This window comes from Chrysochloris asiatica, unplaced genomic scaffold (genome assembly GCF_000296735.1).
Source record: "Chrysochloris asiatica unplaced genomic scaffold, ChrAsi1.0 scaffold00258, whole genome shotgun sequence".
Taxonomy (NCBI): domain Eukaryota; kingdom Metazoa; phylum Chordata; class Mammalia; order Afrosoricida; family Chrysochloridae; genus Chrysochloris; species Chrysochloris asiatica.
The window spans coordinates 45,488-71,183 of NW_006408776.1; the positions used below are offsets into that span (position 1 = coordinate 45,488).

Consider the following 25,696-nt stretch of genomic DNA (forward strand, 5'->3'; position numbering starts at 1 on the left):
CTGTATAGGGTTTCTGAGACTGCAAATCTTTACAGACAGTCACATCTTTCTCCTGCAGAACAGCTGGTGGGCTTGAACCGCTGACCAAAGATTACAGGCTTGGAAACCCTATGGAGCAGTTACTCTGCCCTACAGGATCATTGTGAGTGGACATCTACACAGTGGCCGTAGGTGTGGTCAATAAGGGTTGTTGTGGGGTGAAATGAAGTCCTCTGGGTAACGTACTTAGCCCACTATAAGAGCAGCAGCGTTTGTTAAGTGTTATCCAGTTGGTTCTGACTCATAGCCACCCTGTTTAGAGTTTCTGAGGCTATAAATCTTTGTAGAAGCAGAAAGCCTTGGAGTGGTTGGTGGGCTTGAACTGCTGACCTTGTGATGGTAGTTCAAACCTGCAGAACTACCACACATGACTTACTTTCTCTAAAATGTGATAGGCTAGCCTCCTGGGGTCTCCAAGCCTATCCCAAGAAGTATACTTTCTTTGTTTTGAGGGGTTTTATAGTTGGCTTCACTCCCCACTGAGTCTCCCTTCTAGCCTTGGTATTTTGGTTTCAGACCGGACTGGGGCTCAGAGAAGGACTGGGGGTTTTCATGAAGGTCTTCCAGATGACCATGAAAATGGGTAATATCAATCTAGAATGTGGATTTCCACACTGGCTTTCCATTGGTACCATTGAGACGGTGTTTCCTCAGCGGATGACTTTCTGGCTCCTGAAGGCGTGGTGACAATATTCTCCTTTCCCTGAACCCTGCAGGCCACAGGACCACAGACATTTGAAACTGAAAATACTGCAGAAGGGGAAGCAATGAGTGAACCGGAGGGGCCCATGGGGCTGATGGTGGGGACAGTGTTCGGAATGGAGCCTGGGGGCACATCTGCAGGAGCCCCTATCACTTCCCTGCTTCTAACTGCAGGTGTGAATGAGACCTCTGGGTTGGATGTGAGTATCCAGGTGGGTAACTGGGGTCTGGTGGGGTGAATTTATCCAGTGCAGTAGCTACTAGGTGCCAGGTTCTATGCTGAGTCTGGGACAGACAGCTCTCTGGGAAGATTAGACAAAGAATGTTGTTGTTATTGTTAGGTGGCATTGAGTTGGTACCCACTCATAGTGACCCTCTGCACAACAGAACGGAACACTGGCTGATCCTGGGCCAACCTCACAATTGTTGCCATGCTTGAGCCCATTGATGCTGCCACTTTGCCAATCCATCTCGCTGGGGGTTTTCCTCTGATTCTCTGACCCTCCACCTTACCAAACATGATATCCTTCTCTAGCGACTGGTCCCTCCTGATAATATGTCTGAAGTATGAGAGACGAAGTTTGGCCATCATGGCCTACAAGGAGCACTCTGGCTGCACTTCTTCCAACACAGGTCTGTTGGTTCTTATGGCAGCCCATAGCACTTTCAGTATTCTCCTCCAACACCATAACTCAAAAGCATCAATTCTTCTACTGTCTTCCTTATTCATTGTCCAGCTTTTGCATGCATATGAGGTTATTGAAAATACCATGGCTTGGGTCAGGTGCACCTTAGTCCTCAAGCTGACATCTTTGCTCTTCAACACTTTAAAAAGGTCTTGTGCAGCAGATTTGCCTAGTGCAATATGTCCTTTGATTTCTGGACTGCTACTTCCATGAGTATTGATAGTTGATCCAAGAAGAATGAAGTCCTTGACAACTTCAATCTTTTCTCTGTGGATAAGAATGTTGTTTATTGGTCCAGTGGTGAGGATTTTTGTTTTCTTGACATTGAGATGCAATCCATGTGCTCTTTGATCTTCATCAGTAAATATTTTAAGTCCTCTTCACTTTCAGCAAGCAAGATTGTATCATCTGCATATCGCAGATTGTTAATGAGTCTTCCTCCAATCCTGATGCTACGTTTTTCTTCATAGAACCCAGCTTCTCAGATTATTTGCTCAGCATACAGGTTGAATAAGTATGGTAAAAGAATACAACCCTGTCACGCACCTTTCTGAATTTTAAAACATTCAGTGTTCCCATGTTCTGTTTAAACAACTGCCTCTTGGTCCATGTACAGCTTCCTCATGAGCACAATTAAGTGTTCCGGAATAGTCATACCTCGCAATGTTGTCCATAGCTTGTCAGGATCCACACAATCGAAAGCCTTTGCATAGTCAATCAAGCACAGGTAAATATCTTTCTGATATTCTCTGCTTTCAGCCAAGATCCATCGTACATCAGCAATGATATCCCTTGTCCCATGTCCTCTTCTGAATCTGGCTTGAACCTCTGGAAGTTCTCTGTCAATGTATGCTTGCAGCTGTTTCTATATTACCTTTAGTAAAAATTTACTCATATGGGACATCAAAGAGATTGTTCGATGATTTCCGCATTCTATTGAGTCACCTCTCTTTGGAATGGGCACAAATACAGATCCCTTCCAATCAATCGACCAGATAGTTGTCTTCCAAACTTCTTGGCATAGATGAGTCAGTACCCTCCTATGCCTCTTCACTTTCTTGAAAGATTTCAAAGTGTGCTTCAGTAATAAGTCAGCACCCTGAGCAATTCCAGAGTGAATGGTCAGATAGCTTCTGTGAGGAAATACCATTCCAGCTAAGTATGTGGCACTATAAGGTAAGCACTGAACTGCTAACCACAATGTTGGCAGTTCAAACCCACCAGCCACTCCTTGGAAACCCTATACAGGGGCACTATGAGTCAGAACTGACTTGACAACACTTAACAACAAGCTCTGAAAAGCCAGAGAAAATGACTTCTCAGGGAAGACGGGGGAGGGAAGAACAGTCCCAGAAGAAAGGCTAGCAAGTGCAAAGGCCCAGAGGCAGGTGAGTGAAGGGAAGTGTGTTGAAATTAGATTGGAAAGGTAGTGGTGGTCAGATTACAAAAGACCTTATAGGCTGAGGCTGGGAGGTTAACATTGTTCTACAACAATGGGGTACCAGGGTTTTAAACAGAGAGAAGCCAAAATCTGATTAGCTTCTTCAAGGGATCTCTCTGGCTGGTTTGGGGTGAATGGATTGAGAGGGCTGGCAGTACCAAGGACAGCAATGGAGAGACCCCCCTGTAACCACCCAGATGAACAGTGGTGGGTGTGGGTGATGGGAAAGAAGTGGTGGGATTTAGGGTAAATGTTGTAGGCCGAGTAAGAAGTACTTACTGATGGATTAGATGAGAGATGTGGTTGTAGACAAAGAAGTGAGGAACAGCCCTAGGTTGCTGAAGATGGTGGCGATATTGATTTGAATGGGGATCACAAAGCAGGAGCCGTTGGAATGCTTTGGTGGGAGGCAAGGTTTCCTCCCAGGTTGGGTGCAGGCAGAACCTTTGAGACAGTTGGGAACTTGTGTCATTCCACCCTGATGTCTGTGAGGAGTTGAGAGGTCATAGTGAATCTGGTATGAAAGAGAAGGCCAGGGTCCATTCTACTCAAGATGACTCCTAAGCGCCCCTCCAGTTGCTGGGTGCTGGAGTTCTTAAATGGGAATCAAAAATCTTTTTCTTGTGGACATTAAAAATGTTTAGCACCCACACCAACTTATGATGCTGCAAAAAGCACTCGACTGTGAGGTTGGTTTGAACTGTAAGATTCAAACTCACCAGTTGCTCCTTGGAAATCCTATACAGGGTTGCTATGAGTTGGAACCGACTTGACAGCACTTAAGAACAACAGAAGTACTTTTGTACCCAATTATGCCCATTTTACAGATGGGAAAGTGGTTTGTGGTTAGTTACTTTAAGTATGAAATTGGCTGCTATCTCATGGGGCATGCTCTGCGGGGACAGGAAAATGGGGGTGTCCTGTGGCTCATACCAGACAATCTCTTCAAATGAGCGAGTACTTTTGCCAACCCATTTCTATGCCATGCTCCTACGCCTCCCTGAAGTACTACCAGCTTTTGAATTCTTGTTTCTGATTCAGCTTCTGGAGGAACCTAACCCAGGATACCCTCTGATTCAGCACTTTTACCTCTAGAATGCTCTTGGACAAAAATCCACTCATGTGTGTTCAAAGTCACATGCAAGGAAGTTCAGCTTTGGTGATATTGAAAAAAACAGACCCGCACGCTTCAGGAAGATGGTTCCCTCGGTTATGTACCATCCATAGTGTGAAATTCTGTACTGCTGCTGAAAGGATTCCCAGTGAGGCAAGGGAATGTGAACAAGGGCTCAGGGACCTCAAACTACCTGAGTTCAAATCCAGACTCTACCAGTGAGTGAACTGTAGACCAAGGCCTCAGTCTCCTTATCTGTAGAATGGGGACGATGATACTATCTTTCATGCAAGGTTACTGTGTAGATTCATTGAGAGACATGTTAAATTCCTAGTGCAGTGCCTGGCATTTAGAATCACTTAGTGTATTTGGGCTTTTTTTATCCTCAAGATTATTGACATAGAAAGTTGTCCGTGGTACCTTGACAGAAGGCTAAGTGGAAAAGTAAGTTGTAAAAACAAGAGATTTAGGATGGATCCATTTCTGTTTAATAAATTGTATGTATAATTAGCAGGGAAAAGTTCAGATACTTGGCTGCTAACCAGAAGGCTTGGAGGTTGGAGTGTATGTAGCCTAAGGCACCTTGAAAGAAAGACCTGGCAATCTACTGGGTTGAGTGAAAAATTATCCACATTTTGATTGTATTAAAACACCTATCCACATCTGCAGCTGATGACAACATTGAGTGTGCATGTGGAATGATTCTGTCGAATAGATGAGTAGACAGGAGATGATGTGACAAATCACCTGCAGCTCAGCCAAGGTTCTGCCTGTGAAACAATCCACTACAGACTTGGATTTCAAAAAGTTTGTGAGATGGAGAGATCCCCCTGTAACCACCCAGCTGAACAGTGGTGGGTGTGGGTGATGGGAAAGAAGTGGTGGGATTTAGGGTAAATGTTGTAGGCCAAGTAAGAAGTACTGAAACAACTCATGGGAAAGCAGGAACAGAAGCGTTTGGACATCTGCAAACAAAATTTGCACTGATACTCGAAGGACAGTAAAAGTCTCTTTAAAAAATATACATATTACTAGTGATGAGACCTGGATTCATCACTACAAGCCACAACCAGAGCCAGAGAGTGAACTGCAGAGTATGGAATGCAAACATTCTCAATTTCTGACCAAGAAAAAGTTCCAAAGTCAACCATCGTTGTTTAAATTATTATATATTCCTGAGTGTTTTTGTGTATATCCTACCCCCCTCCAAAAAAAAAAAACACCCCAGAGGGAATAGAAGTAAATATTGTTGAGTGATAATGCTCAGATGAAATTATAATCATTGCAATGAAACAATGGTATAAAATTGATGTTCTCCCATGTAAAGTATCACTCAAATCACAATAAAAACTTAAATTTTTTTTAATATTCTGAAGGGAAATTTTGGTTATGCCAAGTCATTTGGCAAGCACCCTTCCCAGCAATGATCTAAATGTACTTAATAAATCTTCTTTCTCCTCAAAAAAAAAAAAAAAAAAAAAACCATCAGCTGGAAAATTAATGTTTACAGTTTCCTGGGATTCTCAAGGGTCCGTATTGGAATACTATCAGGAAAAAGATTCACCAATCAACTGTGCTCCTTACAGTGAGACACTCAATGAAGAGCTGAAACCTAAACTTCAGATTTCATGCAGAGGACTGCTATCCAAGGGTGTGGTGATCATACATGACAATGCATGTCCACACACCTATGCCCACACTGTTGACACTCTGCAAAAACTTAATCTTGAGGTGTTAGTTAAAGCATCCTGCCTATAGTCCTGATCTTGCTCCATCGGACTTTCACCTGTCTGGTCCCCTGAAAGTAGCCCTTCGAGGATGAAGATTCACCTCTAATGAAGAAGTGAAGACAGCGGTGCATTTGTGGCTTGCAGCTCAGCCTAAAATATTTTTTAATAAGGGAATATGAAAGCTTGTTGACAAATGGACAAAGTGTAATGAAAAAGAAGATTATGTCAAAAAATGATGCATTTGTCTTTTTTTTAAGTTGATTAAAAATAAATTCTACAGAGTGTGGATAATTTTTGACTCAGTCGTACTTTCCAAAATTCAGCCATTGAAAACCCTATGGAAGTGTAATTGTATTCTGACATACAATTGCTGTTGTTGTTAGGTGCCGTTGAGTTGTTTTTGACTCACAACTACCCTGTATGGTGTTTCCAAGGAGCAGCTGGTAAGTTTGAACCACTGACCTTGCAGTCCAGTACTTTATTATACAGCACCACATAGAATACTATAACTTGGAATTGATCTAATGGTAAGCACTGGACTGCTGCCAGGAGGCTTGTGGTTTGAACTCACCAACATTCTGTAAGAGAAAGATGTGGCAAGAGAAAGGTGTAATCTTGGAAACCCTGGGGCGCAGTTCTACCTTGTCTTACAGGGTTGCTATGAATTGAAATGGACGCATTGGCAGTGAGGTTTTTAATATATGCAAATGTAGTGGAACTGCAAAAGGTCTGTAAGGATACACATCAAATTGATCGTGGCAGGGTCTCTTTAGAGAGAGGTAGGATTGTGGAAGGCAGGGGTGTAAGGGAAAATTTAGGAGTCTTCCTATATTGCTTATTTTCTCTTAGAAACAAATATGTATTTATGAATTACTTTTTAAAAAATTCTTTCTTTAATAATTCCCTATTTTAATGGGTTGTGTTGTTGTTAAGTGCTATCGAGTCGGTTCCGACCCATAGCGACCCTGTACAGGGTTTCCAAGGCTGTAAATCTTTACGGGAGCAGAACGCCTCATCTTTCTCCCGCGGAACAGCTGGTAGTTCGAACTGCTGACCTTGCAGTTTGCAGCCCGATTGCATAACCGCTACGCTACCAGAGCTCCTTTTAATGGGTACGTAGTTCTTTTTTTGGCATCCGTTATCAGTTGGTTTTGAAACAGTTCAGTGTTACACCATCAGCTGGTTTGACTACTGACCTCTCCCAACAGGGGACACGTTCCTCTCTGTTCCAATCTGTACTCATGTATGAAAGTGGACAGCCGGCGCCGGAGCCTGTGAGAGACTTGGAGATCAGGCTGGAGAGGGGTGATGTTCAGCTGCCTGGATGGGCCTGGTCTAGTTACCCAAAGTCTGAGCCCCTGATGCCACCACGTCCCCCCTCCCCCTTTCCACAGTGCCGTGATGTGTGTAACCTCAACGTCTCTGACCGCTGTTACTTCATCCAGACCAACCCCAACTGCCGCAGAGCTGGGGGCTACCTGGACTACCTTGAAGGCATCTTCTGCGTCTTCCCCCACAGCCTGCTCCCACTGGTCATCACCCTCTACGTGAGGCCCTGTCCCTAGGGAGCCTGGGGAGGGGGACTGGTAGCCCAGATGGATGTTTTTTCATACTTCCTTTCCTCTCTGGCCTTCCCACCAGATTTTGTGGCTTCTTTACCTGTTTCTGATCCTGGGAGTCACTGCGGCAAAGTTGTGAGTTTGGCCTTGGGATCACACCCATTTTATAGATGGGAAAATTGAGCCCTAGTAGGTTGACATTCTGGGGATTCCCTGGGTTTTGGGGAAGGATGAAAATGTTGCATTGTTGTGCCCTGCCATTGAGTCTACCTCTGACTCATAACGCCAGGCACATGGAACGAAACACTCCCTGGCCATCGCCATGATTGTTTGAAAATTAGACTCTTCTGATGCACAGGTTTTTTTACTGACTGATTTTCTAAAGTAGATTGCCAGGCTTTTCTTCCTAGTGTGTCTTAATCAGTAAGTTCCACTCAGCATCATAGCAACATGAGAGGCTCCATTGATGGATAAGTGGTGGCTATTTGAGGTACAGTGGCTAGGAATTGAACCTGTTGGAAGCAGAGAATTCTACCAGCGCCCCAGGATGGGGTGGTGGTTACTATTCAGTACCACTGAGTCAATTCTGCTCATAGCGACCCGACCCTGTATAGGGTTTCTAAGGAGTGACTAGGGAATTTGAACCGCTTACCTTGTGGTTAGCAGTCCACTGCTGATCACACTAGGATGAGTCTAGGGGACTGGTAACCAGAAGTATTTAATTGTTTGCATTTCTCTGTAGTTTCTGCCCTAACTTGTCAGCCATTTCTACCATCCTCAAACTCTCCCACAATGTGGCAGTATCCTTTTATCCAGCGAGGGAGACAGGGCTGTTTGTGGGGAGGTAGATGAACAGACTGGTGGCCCAGGACGCAGGTCGGCCCTAGCAGACTGTGGCGCATGCACTGATCCTCCTTGACATACTGCCTTCATGGTGTCACCTTCCTGGCCTTTGGGAACGGTGCCCCTGATATCTTCAGTGTGCTGGTGGCTTTCTCCGACCCACGCACAGCTGGCCTGGCCTTGGGAGCGTTGTTTGGTAAGAGCAGCCCCAGCAGGTTGGGGGCTGGGGCAGCAAGAGCACGGAGCAGGGCAGGCTAAGCTATGGTCTCATGTCCAGGTGCCGGTGTGCTGGTCACTACTGTGGTAGCTGGTGGCATTGCTGTTCTGCGACCCTTCGTGGCTGCCTCCAGACCCTTCCTCAGGGACATCATTTTCTACATGGTAGCTGTGTTCATGACCTTCCTTCTGCTCTACTTTGGCCGGATCACGCTGGCCTATGCCCTGGGTGAGAAAGTGTGGGGCTGGTGCACCCCAAGGCTGATGAGTAGGAGGGACAGGAGCTATCGCGGACAGAGGGAGGCAGGGCGGTGGCCAGCAGGGCACAGAGTCAGAATGCCTTTGATTCTGAGTGACAGATCTGGATCTAAGCCAATTCGAGCAAAAAGGCAACATGTTCAGATAACCAAACAGGCAGGGAGATGTTCAAAGTGTTTAGCAAACATTTCAACTGGTCTGCTGACTGTGACCATCAGACTTTTGGCAGCAAGCACTAAAGAAACATCAGTCATGAGACTAGTCACTGAGGGTGTGGTGTTTGACTGCAATTGAGAGATTGGTGGGTCGAATCCATCCAGAAGTGCTGTGGAAAAAAGGTCTGGAGATCTGCTGCCTCGAGTTTTACAGCCTAGGAATCCCCGTGGTTCTACTCTGTCACGTGGCTTGATGGCAATGGGTTTGGGTATTTGTTTTGTTTAAGGAGACCCACAAGGGATGCTGAGATGTTGAGACCCCCAGGAACTGGGCATGGTGGGACCTGCAGGGCTTGGGAGTGGGGTAACCGGAGCTCAGTGAGGGGGCACTGTGCACTTGAGCTACAATCTCTGAGGTTCACAGACCTTACAGAACACACAGCACCACCAGCAGGATGGAGAAGGAAAGAAATAACCCGGATTCTCTCCTGCTCTCCTCTGACTTCTTGTTGGGCTCCCATTGACTGAACTCAACTGTGGTCAGGGATGTAGGGATGGAGTAAGCAGGACAGCCTCCTAGAGCACAGACCAAGTCCCTGAACCACAGCACTCAATGGGATCCTAGAGACCACAGTCTGTTCCAGCCTCCTTTATTGCTGAATTCCCAGAGGCATGAGGGGTGGGATGATGGGCCAAGGAAAGCAGGAGGGAGCACAGGAAGCTCAGGGAAATGGCCATTTATATACCGGAACTGGACGGCCCTATCCCAGATAGTCACTACCAGCAGACAGCACCAGTAGAATGCCCAGTCCTTGCTACCTGGGTCCTTCATCCAGGACACCACTTGGTGACAGCCTGCACCCCTGTCTGCAGGTTACCTGGGCTTCTATGTGTTCTATGTGGTCACTGTGGTTCTTTGCACCTGGATCTACCAATGGCAGCAGAGGCAATCCCTGGTTTACTCTGTGCCAGCCACTCCAGGTAAGGGTCTGAATCCAGCACCCAGGAGAGAGGAGAGAGGAGGGAGGAGCAGGGACTGGGACTCTCTGTCCCTCACTGCCACCTCCACCTACTTCAGATCATTCCCACGGGCCCTGACTGCTTCACACTGCACACTTCCGAGGCCCATCTTCATGCTTCTGCTGGTGTTGTTGAAGTCTCCTCCTCACCTGCTCTTCCACCTCATTAGTTCTTCCTCCTCCATGCTGTTGGTCTGCCATCTTTCTGAGAGGGCTCACTGCTCACATCCCTCAATGGCTCCCTACTGCCCTCAGGCACCTCTATGTACACAAATACATGTGTAACACACTCACAAATACACATGTACAGCACACACGGGCACACACAAATCCATACACAATCCACACATATACACAAATGCACACATACAAATGCATATAGACCACAGAGACATACACAAATGCATACACACATTGATACAAATACCCACACAGCACACACATGTACACAAACATACGCAGCAATATGCATGTGCACACAGATGCACATACAGCACACATATAGATAAGCTCATGCAAATCACACACAAATACATCATATACATACATAAGTACGTGTGCAACATATATGCACAAATGCATGCATAGCACATGTATAACATGCAACACAGAGATACATATGCACATCACACATATACACACATGCACACAAACACAACACATTAATACATACACAGCACAAACACACATGTGCCCCTGCAAATGCACATACACCCCACACATATACACACAAATACACAACACATATGGACACACAGATACAGGCACACAATCACAACAACACACGTGGACACAGATACAGGTACACAGTCACACAAATACATACACAGCACATACAGGCATACACAAACACATACACAAATATATGTGTGTACACATACAACACACATATACAAAAATGCATACACAGCACATAGACACTTGTACACACAAAAACATACACATCACACTATACACAAATACATATACAAATGTATACACAGCACACGTGCAGACAAATCCATACACAACATATACACTCAGCATATGAACATACACAAATACATGTACACACACAGATACTTATACAACACATATACATGCACACACGCAAACAAACATGAGAGGGCTCCAAAAGTTTCCTGCAAAATTCTATTATTTTCTTCTGTGAACTTTTTGAAGCCCACTCTTAGTCACAGTTACACAAATGCTTATACACAATAGACACATACAATGCATAATACTCCCCCCTACAAATACACATGCAAACTCACACAAATGCATATATAACATACATATGTACTTAATACATAACACACAACACACACATACACAAATGCAGACACAATATGCACACTCACACAAATACATACACAGTTCACATACACAAATACACATATGCACACATAATACATATGCCTACATGGAAACCTATACTACAGACATTAACAAAGACACAGATGTCCTCATCCACAAATCCATCACACACATAACATAATTTTTCAAGTGCTTAAAATCACTTCATTCGTTCCTCTTGTAACACTTGGAGACAGCAACATCACTCTCTGCGTTTTAGGGATGCAGACACCTATTCAGGTGGTGAAATTCTCCCAGGTCAGATAATAAAAGAGGAGTTGAATGGGGACGTGAACTCTGTATCTCCAGACCCCAAATCCCCTCTTTTGTTGTTGTAAAGTGTCGTCAAGTTGTCCCATAAATTCATGGGGTTAGCTACTTGCCCCCTTGAAACTGCCCATCCCAAAGGTGCCCCTGCCATGGTGGGGGTCAGGGTTCCCTGGCTGGACTTGTACAAATGCCCTTCTCATCTACAGAGCTGGTGTCAGACTCCCAGGATGACCAGGTGTCTTCTAATACCAACAGCTATGACTATGGTGAGTCCAGCCAGGGTGGGGTGTCAGGACAGGGGAGGGGGAGCCAGGGCCCTAGGAATGTGGCTCTGAACCAACCCACAGCTTTGAGCTGTGAAGTAGTTCATCCACCCACGAGGCACCCAGGTTTCCCTCCTCCTCAAGAGTTGGGTGGACTGATGGACAGCATTGCGGAGAGAGGGTTCTTGAAAGCTGAGCTACCTGTCCCGCACTCTCCCTCTCTTCCTCCCTCCCTCCCCTACACACAGGAGTTGAGTACCAGCTGCTGGTTGCCTACCCGGAGACCACGGCTAACATCCTGGCCCAAGCCCTCAACCCACTGGACTTCAGAAGGTGGAGGAATGAGTCAGCCTACTGGAGGACCCTCAAGGTGTTCAAGGTGGGAGAGGGGAACCTTAGGTACGGGCTACTCAGCCTTCTCTGGCTCAGTGACAGGGGAGGGGCCAGGATCTGTTGTTAATTGTTGGAGAACACATCACCTGGGACTTGATAGGGAAATGCATCATGGGGCGTGGCTGATGACTGAAACTGGGGGCTCTGCCTAAGCACAAGAAGGAGGATGGTGGGGAACTGGACTGAGGTGAGAGTCGGTCAGAATTCTCTAGAGAAACAGAACCAGTAGGTTATATATACAATATATTATTGTTGTTGTTAAGTGCTGTTGAGTCAGTTTCGACTCATAGTGACCCTGTATAGGGTTTCCAAGGAGAGGTTGATGGGTTTGAACTGCCGACCTTGCAGCTTAAACTGATCTTGCAGTCCAGCGCATTATCTTGTAGTACCACACCAGGACTCCCTATGGTGGTTGTTGTTATGTGCTGTGGAGTCGGTTACGACTTATAATGACCCTGTATAGGGTTTCTGAGGCTGTAAATCTTTACAGGAGCTGAAAGCCTCATCTTTCTCCCACAGAACAGCTGGTAGTTTCCAGCTGCTGACCCTGAGGTTCTCAGCCTGATTCATAACCACTAGGTTACCAGAGCTCCTTAGGACTCCCTATGTTGTTGTTGTTGTTAAGTACCATCGAGTCGGTTCTGACCCATAGCGACCCTGTACAGGGTTTCCGAGGGTGTAAATCTTTACGGGAGTAGAAAACCTCATCTTTCTCCCATAGAGCGGCTGGTAGTTTCGAACCACTGACCTTAAGGTTCGCAGCCCAATTCGTAACCACTACGCTACCAGAGCTCCTAGGACTCCCTATAATAGATATTATATTAATATAATTATATATAATGTATATTATATTAATACAATTAACATTTATATTAGTATAATTGTATGCATAATTATAGGAGCTCTGGTAGCGTAGCGGTTACGAATCGGGCTGCGAACCTTAAGGTCAGCGGTTCGAAACTACCAGCTGCTCCGCGGGAGAAAGATGAGGCTTTCTACTCCCGTAAGGATTTACACCCTCGGAAACCCTGTACGGGGTCGCTATGGGTCGGAACCGACTCGACGGCACTTAACAACAACAATGCATAATTATATTAACATATAATATTACAGGATTATACTTTTATATAATATTGCATCATGACATTTATGTTGTTGTTAAGTGCCGTCGAGTTGGTTCCAACTCACAGAGACCTACGTAGGGTTTCTGAGGCTGTATATCTTTACATGAGCAGAAAGCCTCATCTTTCTCCCACAGCAGCCGGTGGGCTCAAATTGCCAACCTTGTGGCAATTGCCAATCTTAGGCAATTCAACCCAGTGCTTTTCAAACAAAGCCACTGCGCTCCCAGTTACATTGACAGGATTACACAGTTATCTCCATCTATGGGCATATGATGATGTTAGCTGCTGTCCAGTCGATTTCATGTCACGGGGCCCATTGTGTGTCAGAGTGGAAACGCTCTAGAGACTTATCAAGGCTGCACACTTGTGGAAGCAGATCACCAGGCTTCTCTTCTGAGGTACCTGTGGGTGGGTTTGAACCACCAACCTTTCTGCACATTAGTGGTCTGTACCATCCATGTGCATCCAGGTGCCATCCAGTGCAATCATTTATAGGGCCTTTAAAGGAAAGTAGGAGGTAGGAAATCAGAGAAGGAGATGTGAGGATGGAAACAATTTGTCGGGGACCCACCTCGACATTGGGGTTCGGTTCACGAGGAGAGGATACCTGATGGCGATTCATATATATCAAGAATACACAGAGACAAAGAGAGAGACAAAGAGGCACCCCAAAGCCAGGGTGGATACATCACTGGTGGGCAGGCCTGGGAGTACAGGCATCGTGGCCTCTGCAGGCAGCAACTCACTGCCCTGCAATCTTTACCGCATGCCTTCCAGCCTGTAATGCACTGCAATCTTTACTCCATGCCTCCCAACCAGTAATGCACTGCCATCTTTACTCTATGCCTGCCAACCAGCAATGCACACCTGGGGAGGCCCGGGCCTCTGTTTTATTTAGGGGAGGAGTTTCACAGCAAGCTGGGAGGGACTAAAACAGGATACAGCTAACATCAGTAATTTTCCAGACATTCAGGTAACTTTACATTGTACTTCACTGGTTCGAATCCCAGGCCAGCAACTTGGATTCTCAGGCCCAATTAACATATCCATAGCACCTGAGGTCAGTTGGGGGAAGGTGAGAGTTCTGCAGGAGACGCCCAGGTGAATGGGCTGCACCTGGAAAAGGGATTAGGGAGGATGGGTTCTTTGTCTATAGAACAAAGAACCGAGAAGTAGCTAAGATATTTTTAGTTAATCCTTTGGAGAAAGGTTTAACCTTGCAACCTTTAGTCTCGGCTTTAGGAAAATATCACATTTATCTGTGGATTTTCAAAGGCTCCAGTGTATTAATTTAATATATATACCTGAATATTAAGATGAAAGCAATTTGCCATTAACTGCCAGTGGCCTCATTTGTTACACTCAGCCCTAGAGGGCCTCGAACCTCTGACTAGTCTTACACGGTCTGCAACAACAATTCAGAAGGATGTAGGTGATGAGCCAAATAATGCAGGTGGCCTCTTAAAAAAACAACAACAACAAAAAAAAACACCCCAAAACCACCCAGCAACCTTGTAGGACATAATAGAACTGCCCTATAGGGTTTCATAAGGAGCTCTGGTAGCGTAGTGGTTACGAATCAGGCTGTGAGCCGCAAAGTCAGCAGTTCGAAACTACCAGTGGTTCCGCGGGAGTAAGATGAGGCGGTCTGCTCCCGTAAAGATTTACAGCCTTGGAAACCCTGTATAGGGTCGCTATGAGTCGGAACCGACTCCACGGCACTTAACAACAACATAGGGTTTCATGGAATCCTGGTGTGGTGCTGTGGGTTAGTGCGCTGGACTTCAAGTTCTGTTTGAACTGCAAGGTCAGCGGTTCAAGCTCATGAGCTGTTCCTTGGAAACCCTATACTGGGTTGCTATGAGTAGGAACCGACTCACTGGCACTTAACAACAACAACAACACAGGGTTTCATTTTGTTTAGATTCACTATCAACACTCATGGAAACAGTAGTCAAGAAGTCAAATGATGTATTACATTAGGCAGATCTGTTACAAGACCTCTAGAACAAAGATGTCAGTTTGAGAACTAAGGTGTATGTGCTGAACCCAAATCATGGTGTTTTCAGTTGCCTCAACAGGCATGCGAAAGACTGGGCAATGAAACATTTGAATTATGGTGTTGGATAAGAATATTAAAAGTACCATGGCTTGCCAGAAGAACAAATCAATCTGTTTTGGAAGAAGTACCACTGGGTTGCTCCTTAGAAGCAAAAATAATGAAACTGGTACTTTGAACATGTTGTCAGGAAGGACCAGTCCCTAGAGAAGGACATCGTGTTTGATAAAGTGAAGGGTCAGTAAAGGAGAAGAAAAGTTCCAGCGAGAAGGATTAATACAGTTTCAGCAGTAACAAGCTAAAAGGTCACAATTGTGAGGATGGTGCATGAACGGGCCGTGTCTTGTTCTGTTGTACTGATGTTCACTATGAGTCGGAACTGACTCTGTGGTACGTAACAACATAAGATTTCCAAGGTTGTGGATTGTAGGGAAGCAGGCCGCCACATTGGCTGGTGGGTTTGAACCACTAACCTTTCCATTAGCAGCCAAGTGCTTAACCCCTGCACCATCAGAGAAGCCTGTAGAAGTTGAAGGAGGCTCAGAAGTGGCTTCTCCCCTAGAGTCTCCAGGGGGAACACTTGATGTAGAAGTTTTGACCCCCAGAAGTGGAAGGGGTCATGATGTTTGGGGCCATGGGTCCCAACCTTGCAGATGCCCTGCCTGGTGCTGCTCACAGCCCGGGCTGCTTAACTTCGGTCAGTTCCGGGCTCCCTGGTGATACCCTCTCATCTCTGCTCACTCAACAGCTGCCTGTGGAGTTCATGCTGCTCCTCACGGTACCTGTGGTGGACCCGGATAAGGATGACCGGAACTGGAAACGGCCCCTCAACTGTCTACATCTGTTGACCAGCCCCCTGTTCTGTGTCCTGACCTTGCAGTCCGGGATCTGTGAGTATTCCCTCCCCAATACTGGCCCACTTTCCCTCCCCTGCCCCAGAGCTCTCTTTTCAACCACGCTGGGGCCCCTGGGCCTTGGGCCAAATCCTGATAGACCACACCCACTGCTGTCAATCAATTCGGTCTCATAGCAACCCTATAGGGTTTCCCAGGCTGTTAACTCTACAGAAGCAGATTGCCACATCTTTCTTCCTCAGAGCAGCTGGTGGGTTTGAACCTTTCGTTGAACAGTTGAGTGCTTAGCCGTTGTGCCACCATGACTCTCTCCTAGACATACAGCAGGTGTTTACTATGTGCTTGTGCCATAATGAAGACCAACTGTGACATTTAGCCTAAATTACAAATTAAATGAAAAATCTGGAGATTCTGATTTCAAATCAAAATGCAGGTTGTAGCTTCTCGAGACCTGGGCCTTATTCCTGAAGGTAGAAATGGGCTAGAGTTGAGAAGGGGCTGCCCCTCTGGGGATGGGGGGTACCTACTGTCTGCTGTCAGCCTCTTCCATTCCATATTGGATGGGCCCATTTCTATGATCTAGCTGATTCCTACTGACATTTGAGGCTCCCTTCTCCTTTTCCACCCTGCACCTCAATGTCTGTTTAAGTCGTGTTCCGACCAGGAAGCCATCACTCACCACTCACAGCCTAGCATCTCTGAAAATTCCTCCAGCAGAGAGGCTTGCCTAAATCAGAGACAGGGCTCGAAGACCAGTACTTGAAGGTGAAACTTTCCCATAATGTATCAGAGATGGGAGTTTGTGCATTTAGCTCCCTCATGTCACTCTGAAGCGTAATAAAGTTTCAGAAGCAATGAAAATCCCCAAACCCAAACCTGTTGCTGTCAGGTCAGTTCTGATTTATAGAGGCCCTTTAGGACAGAATAGAACAGCCCCATAGGGCTTCCAGAGGGAGGATTCAAACTGCGGACCTTTTAGTTAACAGTTGAGTGTATCAACCATTTGTACCCAGGGACTCCAAACTTATCATTGTCGATTCGGACTCATAAAGTCCCTGTAGGACAGAGAAGAGCTGTCCCCTAGGATTTCCAAGGCTCTCATCTTTACGGAAGGAGACTGTCACAGTTTTTTCTCCCATGGAGCAAACTGGTGGATTTGAACTGCAGACCTTTTAGTTAGCAGCTGAGTGGCTAATCACTGCACCACCAGATGTCTTATCAGAGCCAATGAATGAGACCCCCAAATCCTTAGAAGTCTTGATGTGTTCATCTGAGGATTCAAATCACCATTATCTTTAAGATCAGTACCAACTCCCTGGTGAATAAGATGGGGTATGGAGAATACTGGAATGTTTTATCTGTCCTTCGTGTTTTAGTAGGAAGCCTCTAGAACCTTTATAACTTGCTAATAGATTGACTTGTTAGCTGTTTGGGCTCCAAAGTCAATGAGGAAGGGTGTGTCTGACTTAGTCTCCCTTTCATCTCATGGAGGGATGTTCATCCGTTAGTACTGTCTGGAGGAGGCTTCCTCGAAACTCCATTGAACAGAAATATCACAGTTAACTAGTGATGTCTGTCATGGTAGTGGGAAGGGGTAATGGTGGTACGTAGTTTTAGTCAACTCCCTTCCTAGTTTCAATGACCCCCGTCACATAGTGTTACACATTGAACTGCTGCTTACTGCTTGGTCAGTGGTTCAAACTTACAAGGCACCCTGCAGAAGAAAGATGAGCCTGTCTGTAAAGAATTTATGGTCTTGAAAACCTTACGGAGCAATTCTCTGTCCTTTAGGGTTGGTATGAGTTGGAAATTATTTGGTGGCAGTGGGTTTGGCTTAAGGGTTTATCCTCGTTTCACTGATGTGACAAGAAATGGCAAACAGCTAGAGAGAGTCTCTCTCCTCAAACTGACTGGCACTTGAGGGCAGGGACTGTGTCTTTAATTTCCCTGTGTTCTCTGGAGTGGTTTGGGCAGGTCTGGGTATGTACATAGCATTGGTGTACCCAAACAATGAGTTTGAGTAGTTTTCTCATGGGTCTCACCCCAGCCCTCTGTCATCCTGGGGGTGGGGTGGGGCCTCAGGAGGCGGTACCAAGCTGAGGCTGTGGAGGGTCCCAGCGTCCTTTCTCACATCCCTCTGCAGATGGCTTCTATGAGATCGGTGACCTTGTACCTGTCTGGGCTGTGGTGACAATCGCGGGTTCAGCCTTGGCTTTGGTGATCTTCTCTGTCACATCCAACAGCAAGACCCCCAGGTTTCACTGGGTAAGAAAGACTCAGATGCCCCTGTGTCCAGCCTGCGTCTGGGGCAGTTTGGCCAGCATTCACTGTCCCTCAGGGCAGCTGTATCAATGGTAAAGTTGCTTGAAAGCTTTTATGCCTCTTTAGAGGCCTTGTTTTCATACTCACCACAGATACTGTTTTTTGGTTTTTGTTTTTAACTATCGGATTCTCTCTTTTTCTGGTAACAGTGTTATTTTTAACTGGATTATCAGTTTACTTACCATACCTATGACCCATTTAAAATGTAAAATTCAAGGGTCTTTTGGTATATTTATAGAATTACACAACCATTGCCACCATCAACTTCAGAGCATTTTTATCATCTCAGAAAGATACCACTTTGACCATCACCCCCAGTATCCCCAGAGCTTCCAGCCCAAGGCAACCATTACTCCTCGACATTCCATCTCTGTGGATTTGCTTATTTGAGGAATTTCATAGAAATGGAATCATATAACTGATTTTTTTTTTTTTTTTTACTTTCTATTGTGAATTGAGTGAAGGTTTACAGAGCAGATCATCTGCTTTTACACTCAACAAATCATACACTTGGTTTCATCTCAGTGATATGGAACAACACTTACCTCGCTTCCTTTCTCCCTGTGGTTCATGTTTTCAGTCCTCTTTCTTTCCCAGCACTTCTGAATTTTGTCCTGGGCAAAATGCTGTCCTTTTGATCTTGAATCTTTGACCCTTCAGTGTGTGTGTTCCTCCCTAGTGTTATTCTCCTTCCTGTTTAATCCTTGGCTGAAAATTGAGCCTCAGAGGTTCGTTCACTTCCTGATCTGAAGAGTGATCAAAGGTCATAGTCTCAAGATTCCACCAGTCTCTCTCTGACCAGGAAGCTTGGCCTTTTTTATGGTTTTGAGTTTTGTTCCACATTTTCTCACAGGACCTTCTAATGTGATCCCTTTCAGATCAGTGGGTTGTGGTAGCGGGGCACCATCTAGTTCTTCTGGTCTTAGGGTCATGGATACCGATAGTCACATGATCCATTAACCCAAGTATCGTCCATTTTCGTCACATTTCTTTCCTCTGGACAAGGAGAAACCAGTAGGTGTACATTAGATGGCTGCCCATGACTTTTAAGATCCCAGTAACTACTCATTAGATGTCCTTTTGACATCTGGCTTCTTTTCACTTAGCATAATGTTTTCAAGGTTTCATCATGGGTAACATGAATCAGAATTCCATGTCATTTTATGGCCGAATAACATCCCACTGTACGAAGTACTACATTTTGTGTATCACTTCATTGGTTGATGGACATTTGGATTGTTTCCAGTTTGGGACTACCATGAATAATGCTGCTAAGTACATTCATATGTAAGTCAGCATCTGGACATATGTTTTCATTTCTCTTGGGGTGGAATGCTTAGTAAAAACAATAGCTTTTATGTTTTAACTCTTTGAGGAACTACCACACTGTTTTCTGCTATATTAATGAGGAAGCCTCTCCCCCCTTTTAAAGATGAGGAACTGAGGCAGAGTCCCTTTTGGGGGCTGGCTTTGGTCCCATCATCACATTGTTCCCTTCACAGCTCTTTGCTATCCTGGGATTTCTAACTAGTGCCCTGTGGATCAACACAGCTGCAACAGAGGTCGTGAACATTTTGCGGTCGCTGGGTGTGGTCTTTCGTCTGAGCAACACGGTCCTCGGGCTCACGCTGCTGGCCTGGGGGAACAGCATTGGAGGTGGGTGTGTGAGTGCCTCCCTGCCCCCAAGGCCCGACTCAGGGTCTTGTAGGGTTCTGGGCTGAGTTCAGCCTTATCATAGCTTTGGATTCCCCCAGCTAGATTTGCATCTGGCCAGGACTGTCTGGTACATCCCCCAAGTGTGCACTTGAGGCCTACTGTCATTTGGGCATTGAGGGGATGTATCCTGGACTGTACCTGGGTCCTAGCCTCTTCCCCACTCTGATAGGTGGACACTTGGTGACTTCCTAGAGTTCATACAGGACACAGGCCCATTGCAGACACCTGAACTGAGTGTGCACATGGGTGTGTGATATGCAGATATTCACATACCTTCTCTAGCTAGAATTGTCTGGTCAGGTTGGCCAGGGTGCGCATGGCATGAGAGCATCTGGATCTGGGGATATGAATGCCACATGAGTTACATACAACAGTAACAAACAGGTGCTACTTTGTGACACACAGGCAGGAGGCTCAGACCCAGCCCTCCTTCCATTCGCCTCTTGGGTACGTTTCTCTAATGCACCCGGAGGGGCTGTGTGTGCTATTGGTTGGTTATGTGCCATGGAGTCGGTTCCGACTCATAGCGGCCTTGTACAGGGTTTCCAAGGCTGTAAATCTTTACGGGAGCAGAAAGCCTCATCTTTCTCCCACAAAACAGCTGGTAGTTTCGAACTGCTGACCTTGCAGTTTGCAGCCTGATTCTTAACCACTACACTACCAGAGTTGTGTGCTATTAGTAGATGGACTATAGCGGGGGAGGGGGAAATCATCCAACCCTCACAAAAATTGCCTCTGGGGAGAAGGAATGGGTTAGACAGAGTGAAAGAGGACATTGTGTTTTATTGGGCACTGTGGCTTCTCCAACACTTCCAGGCTAGCCTCAGGCTCAGGTGGGGGTTGACTATGAGCGAAAGCTTGAGTGACTAAGCAGGGGCAAACTACCACGCCCCTCTCAAGCCTTTTCTGCTTCCTTGCAGATGCCGTCTCAGACCTCACTCTGGCCCGACAGGGTTACCCACGGATGGCGTTCTCAGCTTGTTTTGGAGGCATCATCTTCAGTATCCTTTGTGAGGACCACAGTGTGGGTTCTGGGAGCTGTGGGCATGCTCTTTATCCTACCCTTGGATTGGCTCTCGCTGTAGCACTGTGGGCAAGTGACTGGCTGCTTGAGCCTCAGGGTCAACCTCTGTAAAATGGGGATATTGGGAGGATTGAAGTGCTTGTACTGGGAGCACCCAGTTGTTGTTAAAGCGTCAAGTAAGTTCCAATTCATAGCGACTTGTACAAAGTTTCTGAGGAGTGGCTGGTGGGTTTGAATCACTGACCTTATGGTTAGTTCAGTGCTTACCTTACAGTGCCACACCAGGACTCATTTGTTGTTGTTAAGTGCATTGAGTCAGTTCTGACCCCTATATAGGGTTTCTGAAGAGCTGCTGGTGAGCTTGAACAGCCAACCTTGCAGATCAAACCGACTTTGCGGTCCAATGCATTAACCCAAAGTGCCACACCAGGAGTCCTCATTAGGTAGCAGGTTACTAGGGTAATGCTGTAGGTGGTAGGTGCACTGCTAGTAGGTGCACTGTGGAAATGTATATATATATATTGTTGTTGTTTTGTGCCATGGAGAGTCGCTTCTGACTCCCAGTGACCCTGTACAGGGTTTCCAAGGCTGTGTATCTTTACGGGAGCAGAAAGCCTCATCTTTCTCCTGCGGAACAGCTGGTAGTTTCGAACTGTCGACTGTGAGGTTAGCAGCCTGATTCATAACAACTACGCTACCAGAGCTCCTCGTCGTTGTTGTTAAGTGCCTTCGAGTCGGTTCCGACCCATAGCGTCCCTAAACAGGATTTCCGAGGCTGTAAATCTTTACCAGAGCTCCTTATGTATAAATAAATATATATATGTATACACACACACACACACACTCTGCAGAAAGCTTTCTTCCTCTTGATTGTAGGTACATGCCATAGTCTTCTGGAGTTGACAGACTTTTTCTTAAAGGACCAGAGAATAAATATCTTAGGCTCTGGGAGACATACAGTCTTGACTGCTGATAGAAACAAATGAAAGGCAGTACATAAATGGATGCATGTGACTATGTTCCAATAAAACTTTATTTATAGGGCCTGATTGGTTTATAGGCTATAGTTAGTCCACTCTTGGACTGTGGAGAAAATGCAGGGGCTGGCAGACTGGGGCTCACTTCCAGCACTGGCGCGTGCCTTTCTGTCTCAGAACTCCCAACATCTCTGTACATAAAGACAGGCTGGGTGAGGGCTGACATCCAGGCACAACACCCAGGACAATGGCTGCCAATAAGATGGCATTCTTCAAGAGGTAGACCCTGTGGCTATTAACAAAAGTACAGGCTGTCTGGGGATACCAATGCCACATGAATTACTTATATACATACAGTAATAACAAGGAGGTGCTACTTTGTAACGCACTTCAAAACTGTATTATTACTGTTATTATGTTAAAGATGTTTTAGTGTATTGGGAAGTTTTTTGTTTTTTCTTTTTAAGAGAAAAAAGTCCTGGTGTGGCACTGTAGGATTAGCACTTGGACTGCTAACCCCAAGGTCAGAAGTTCAAACCCACTAGCTGCTCCTCGGAAACCCTATATATACAAGGTCACTGTGAATCGGAACCACCTCAATGGCACTTAACAACACAACAACGTTAGTCAAATGTATGTTTTAGTAAATAGTGTGCCTTTCTATGCATTGTTGTTGTGAAGTGCCGTTGACTTGGTTCTGACTCACAGCGACCCTGTGTAGGTTTTCCAAGGAGCAGTTGGTGGATTTGAACTGCCAGCCTTGTGGTTTGCAGTCCAGTGCTTATCCTACAGCGCCACATGAACTGTTTTTGACTTCTGTACAAATTCGACTTAAGGACAAGACTTTGAAATGGAACTTGTTCATAACCTGGTGACTGCCAGTCATATTTATTCAAAAGCCCTCCAAGTTCAGCTCTCTGCACACTCCACCTTGAAGGGCCTGCAGTAATGGCATACCGTTAGAATTAGCAGCACTGGGCAGGGCCCCAATCAAAGTTAACCCCCGAGCTCAACGGAACCTGTGGGACCCTTCTGGACCCACAGGCCTGCTCCTGGTTTCTGGGCTGTGGCCTCTGCTGACTGTCCCCTGATGACCTCCTCCTAGAGATGGCCTTGACCTTCACATCATCCGCAGTTCCATTTCTCCTAGCCTCAGTTTCTGCAGCTATTCAGTGCTTTCCTGGTCCCCATGTATTGCTGTCACTTCATCCGATTCTTAGAAATGGAGAGTGTGATGAATGCTCCACACCTACTTTCTTAGGGGCGTGAAATCGGAATTGGGTCTCCTCAGTTCAACAGGGGACAGGGAGGCAAGGGGAATGGAGCCTAAAGAAAGCGATGTTCGGGTCTGGCTATAAACATACTCAGCTCCTGAGGGAATGGGGCTTGGGGCAGGTTGTTCAGAGGTTTCCTGAGCTTGTCCACAGATATCCTGGTAGGCGTGGGGCTGGGCTCTTTGCTCCAGATGTCCCGGGGCCACCCGGAGGTGAAGGTGAGTTACCCAAGGTTTCTGGAAGAGGCGTTGTTGTGATGCTCTCTCCTTGTTTTTGGATCCTCTGGCCTGGGAGACCATTCAGATCCCAGTTCATACTTACAGGGAAAGAAGAGAACTTGTCTGAATTTATGCTTTGGAGAATATTATTGATATCTTATTCCTAGAGGATTGAAGACTATAGTTCTCTCAAACCATGAGCCAGCTAAGGCCTTTGGGAAAGGGGCAGGAAGACTAGATTTCAGTCCCAGTCCTGTTATCTAAGTTCCGTGTGTGACCTTGGGTGAGCCTCAGTCTCCACACCTGGAAAATGGAGCTAATGACACCTGCTAAGCTTCCTGGATAAATGTGGCATGAAGCAAGGGATAGGCTGAATACCATATTCCGACACTGCTGGCATGGGGGATCTGGGATGAGAGAGAACAGCCCATCTATTGAAGCCAGTGCAGAATTAGGAAGGAGATTTGGAGAAGGTTCTGGAACACATTACAAACAGCAGAGCTTCTTAATACTTCAAGGGTCCCCAACAATTCTATGAGACCCATCGACCGCTGTCTTCCAAGAGGTGGGGACATGGAAGCTGCATTTTTAATACACTGCTTTGGGGTAAAGAAGGCCTCTTTAGGAAATAGTTCTAATAAGGATCAGAACCAAGACATCTGGCAGGGCCAGGCAGCTAATCTGAGTGAGTGGAGGGGTTCAGTTGGACTTCCTGTGGTCAGCAAGTCCAATTTTCCTAGGAAAGGTGAAATCAATATACCTAAGGGCAACTTTTTTCCTATTTGCAAAATATTGCTCGGGGCAAACAAAACTCTGTGTAAGGCACTATAATTTACAGACCAAACAAGGCTGGGGTTGGAAAGCAGATGAGGACTAGAGGCTGGTTAACCTGAGCCCCTATGCAGGAAAGCTGAATGTTGAGAGGCTGAAAGATGGCAACAAGGTCACCCACCTCTGTTTCCTGAAGTTTAACTGGTTCTGAGGGGGTTCTTGTCAGTTGACTTACCTGTACACAAAGTCGGCTTACCCAAAGCAAACACACTACCATTGAGTTGATTCTGACTTGTGCTGACCCTGTATAGAGCTTCCGAAGGTTTAAATCTTTACAGGTCAGAAAGCCTCATCTTTATCCCATAAAGCGACTCGTGTGTTTGAACAGCTGACTTTGCAATTAGCAGCCCAGCGCTCATTCTACAGCACCACCAGGGGTTCTTCAAAATCTACTTAAGGACTTGACAGGTTTACTTTTATGAATGGGTCTAGTGTTAGTTTCTAGGGCTGTGATAACAAATTGCTACAAACTGAATTGCTTAAAATGACAGAAATTGACACTCAGTTCTGGGGGTCAGATGTTTGAAATCCAGGTGTGGGCAGGGCCGTGCTCCCTCTGAAGATTCTAGGGGAGTGCCTTCCCTGCCTCTGCTCATTTCTGGTGGTCTAGAGGCCCACCCACGGCCATCGAGTTGATTCCAACTTATACTGACCCTTTGTAGGATGTCTGAGACTGTAAATCCTTACGAGAGCAGATAGCCTCATCTTTCTCCAGTAGAGCTGCTGGTGGGTTTGAACTGCCAACCTGTGACATTCCAAGTCTCTGCCTGCATCCTCACATGGTTGCCACCTCTGTGTGTGTCTTTAGGGCTGGTCCCAAGCTCAGACTCGAGTCTCCGACTGGCCTCTGGGTGCCCTCTGACACTGGAGTGTGGGTGTAGTTAGGAAGGAGTGGACTGTAGTGCTCCCCCCGCCCTCAATGACCCAGCCTCTCTACCCTCTTGTTCTCTCCCAGCTGGAGTTAGACGGACTGCTGGTGTGGATCCTGGCCGGTGCACTAGGGCTCAGCCTCGTTTTTTCCCTCGTGACGGTCCCTGTACAGTGCTTCCAGCTGAGCAAAGCCTACGGCATCTGCCTGTTCCTCTTGTACTTGAACTTCCTCATCGTGGCCCTACTCACCGAATTTGGAGTGATTCACTTGCCAAGTATGTGACTGAGCATATGCCAGAGCTCACCTGGTGGCCTGGGGGTATCACTGCAGGTGGGCACCCAGCAGTTTCCTGTGAGAGGAGAAATGACAACGAAGTTCCTTCTGTGGAGTCCCAATGGGCCTG

General features: G+C 46.2%; 1 protein-coding gene across 1 annotated transcript; it reads left to right on the top strand.

Moving 5' to 3' along the window:
- The first annotated feature begins 827 nt into the window (after positions 1 to 827).
- On the top strand, positions 828 to 25,575 carry SLC8B1 (solute carrier family 8 (sodium/lithium/calcium exchanger), member B1). The gene is made up of 15 exons (XM_006874037.1): positions 828 to 941; positions 7,107 to 7,259; positions 7,354 to 7,406; positions 8,014 to 8,070; positions 8,204 to 8,310; positions 8,392 to 8,559; positions 9,617 to 9,724; positions 11,574 to 11,633; positions 11,879 to 12,009; positions 15,955 to 16,096; positions 18,204 to 18,325; positions 19,885 to 20,038; positions 21,019 to 21,099; positions 23,527 to 23,591; positions 25,378 to 25,575. Exons 1-15 carry the CDS (start codon positions 828 to 830, stop codon positions 25,573 to 25,575), a joined length of 1,713 nt encoding a protein of 570 aa, XP_006874099.1.
- Positions 25,576 to 25,696: the final 121 nt, after the last annotated feature.